Genomic DNA, 2,624 nt, shown 5'->3' with positions numbered 1-2,624 from the left:
AGCGTAAGTGACCGGCCAGACTACGGGCGCGCTTTGTGAGCACTAGACCACGATGTACCCGCTTTTACAGAGAACAGGAAACGGTTCCCCACTATTCCATGCGTCTTGTTGACTGTAAGCGCGTTGGAAGCTTCCACGTGCGTTTTTGGTCCTGATACCACTCCTCTTAGGTGAGCTGTCTACCATTTTGAAACATCACCTCGATATCTCAATCGGGTAATGAATGCTATCAAAATAGCGGCCGCAAGAGCTCTCGCTTTGGGACCGGAAAATTCAAACACCGCGCCCACTATTCCGGAAGTTTGTTTGCCGGAAGCATTATCGGGAGGCTCTGTCGTCATGATTTTCCGGGTTAGTGTACAAACATGAGAAAGGTCATATAAGCCGATAGAACAGAAGAGCCGGGCGCGTTCCAACCATTCCGGCACCCCTGTTGCTAAGAGCAGTGCTGGCTAGTAGTGATACAGATAGCTGATGTAGAGACTCTGAGACAACGGCACGTTTTGTTTTATGCGGGCAACTCCGGAGGACCGGTGAGAACAGAAGCGGCGGTGACGCAGGCATCGCAGGTGTACCCGGTGACGTCATCCACACGCACAATGCTGTTGGGACTGCACAATCGGTCGAAACGCTTCGTCACACCTGAAGCAAAGAAACAGAGATGTCGATATCGACGTGACACAATATTATCAATGACAGGAATGAATAATATACTGCTTCTTTTTTGCTTTCAGAAGTGTAGTCATCTACAAATAGTTTAGGCGGTACCCGTCAGTATACATAGTTCTTTTCGCCTTGCCAAGTGAACGCGAGCGATGTTTACTCTATGCTGACCTGAAGTGAGCATAGAGAACTCAATTGACCGTCATCATCGACATTATTATAATGAACCATACAGCAAAGACAGGCAAGATCCCGTTGCACCTCAAATGTTTGCATCGTCGGGAAATAAGGAGCGCATGCTGCTCCACTTGATCTTGTTAACTAAACATTTACAACATCATTTCTAGAACATTATGAAGAACATTGCGAATGCAACGGTTCGCAGCACACAGCAGATGCTCCCGATGCTGGGTTCATGAAAAAAGTGGTAGTCCTTAAGACATTAAACATAAATGAACAAAGTGATTTATTGATTAATTGAATAATTGATTAATTGATATGTTGATTGCAAACGTTTTTATGGCACAAGCACAGGTTGATTCTCGCGAAATGGTCACTATTGAACTGAATACACTGTCATTAGCGAAGAAGTACCACGTTGTGAGATAAATATTTCTGTGCTCGCCACCATAAGTGACGTGCGCTTCGATGGCGCTGTGGCTAAAGCGGTGAGTTGCTCAGCTGGATTCAGCTTGAGTTCCGTCATAAAATAGCGCGAACTAGACAAAGAGGCAAAGATCAGAGGCCACGAACTCGCCCAAGCTCCTACACTGGCACATATGAGGCATCGTTTCAGTTACGTTAAAAAACCGCTGGCATTTGAAATTAATCCAAAGCCTTCTATCGCGACGCCTCTCAAAGTTCAGGTGCAGCTTTTGGACGCAGAACGTCAAATTATGCTACCATCTCTACTAATGACTTTTCCCTCTGAAAGCGCTTCTTCACTGCGTTTTCTTCAATAATATCGTCACGATGAGCGCGCCTAAATCTTGGATTTCAACGCACATCTGCGCAAAGATTTCGCCGGAGTTTCATATATTGTTGCTGTGCGCCACAACACTTACAGAAGGCCTGGTGCGTTCCGTAGCATGGACACCGCTTGCATTTTCGTCCGACAAATCCGTAGGCGCAGTAGCGGCTAATCGGGCACTTGGGAGCCTGCGTTTTGAACGCGGAAGTTTGTAATGGCGCAGTACCAAGCAGCCTTGGGTGAGCATTTGGCGTGGCATTGTGACGGGTGCGGTGGCTTTCGACGCGATAGCGTGAATGCAAGTATTACCTGCGAGCCACCACATCTCGTCTCTTCGTTTTCAAGGAGCAGGCCTGCGTTGAATAGAAAGAGAACGTTCGTCATTTGTAGTGAAATCGCTACGAGCTTCGCGGGTTTTTTCGTGCGTTAGAAAGGAAGCTTACGAAACCTACAGTCATACTGTTGGAAGTGATTAAAGCAGCCGACTTTTCTCAGCCTAACCGTTTGTTGGTTAGGCATGGAACATTGGTTGGCATCCTGTGTTTTGTTACAATCTGGGAGATGGGCGGAAAAGGAGATGGAGATTGCTCAAGGTGTAGTACCGAGCTAACTGGGCGTCCGAATGAATCTAGTAAAGCTTGCGTTTTGCAAACACAGAAGAAATATTTAATACTTTTGCGCCATAGCTCCCTATCTTGTCTTAAAAATGGGATAAAGCAAAGGCTATTGCGCGTAATCACGCGACGGGGGCATTAATAGCGAGGGTGCTGTATAGAATCAATAGGTAAGATGAAACACATACAAAGCTCTTATGTAGCTCAAAACAACGGAGAGATGCCGCTGTATACACACTACTGTAGGCGTCATAAGAGTACTGTTATAACCAAGTATGAAGAAGCGACAGAAAATAAAGGAAGAATACATGCATTGCGTGAAGCGTGGCGGGTAAAAAAACTAAAGGGGTATGTTACGTAACCACCAGCTTTGTAAA

The 2,624-nt window shown here is 46.1% G+C and overlaps 1 protein-coding gene across 1 annotated transcript in view; it reads right to left on the bottom strand.

Annotated features, from left to right (window-relative positions):
• Positions 1-501: 501 nt before the first annotated feature.
• The window catches only part of LOC144135395 (uncharacterized), a 9,725-nt gene continuing 7,602 nt past the window's right edge, over positions 502-2,624 (bottom strand). The window contains exons 6-8 of the mRNA XM_077668060.1: positions 1,943-1,986; positions 1,728-1,821; positions 502-642 (exon numbers count right to left, since the gene is read on the bottom strand). Coding sequence (XP_077524186.1) covers positions 509-642; positions 1,728-1,821; positions 1,943-1,986 — 272 coding nt within the window. The 3' untranslated portion in view covers positions 502-508. The remainder of the gene's footprint in view (positions 643-1,727; positions 1,822-1,942; positions 1,987-2,624) is intronic.

This window comes from Amblyomma americanum, chromosome 5 (genome assembly GCF_052857255.1).
Source record: "Amblyomma americanum isolate KBUSLIRL-KWMA chromosome 5, ASM5285725v1, whole genome shotgun sequence".
Lineage (NCBI taxonomy): Eukaryota > Metazoa > Arthropoda > Arachnida > Ixodida > Ixodidae > Amblyomma > Amblyomma americanum.
Note: the sequence above shows the minus strand (reverse complement) of the source record. Positions and strands in the feature narration are given on the sequence as shown.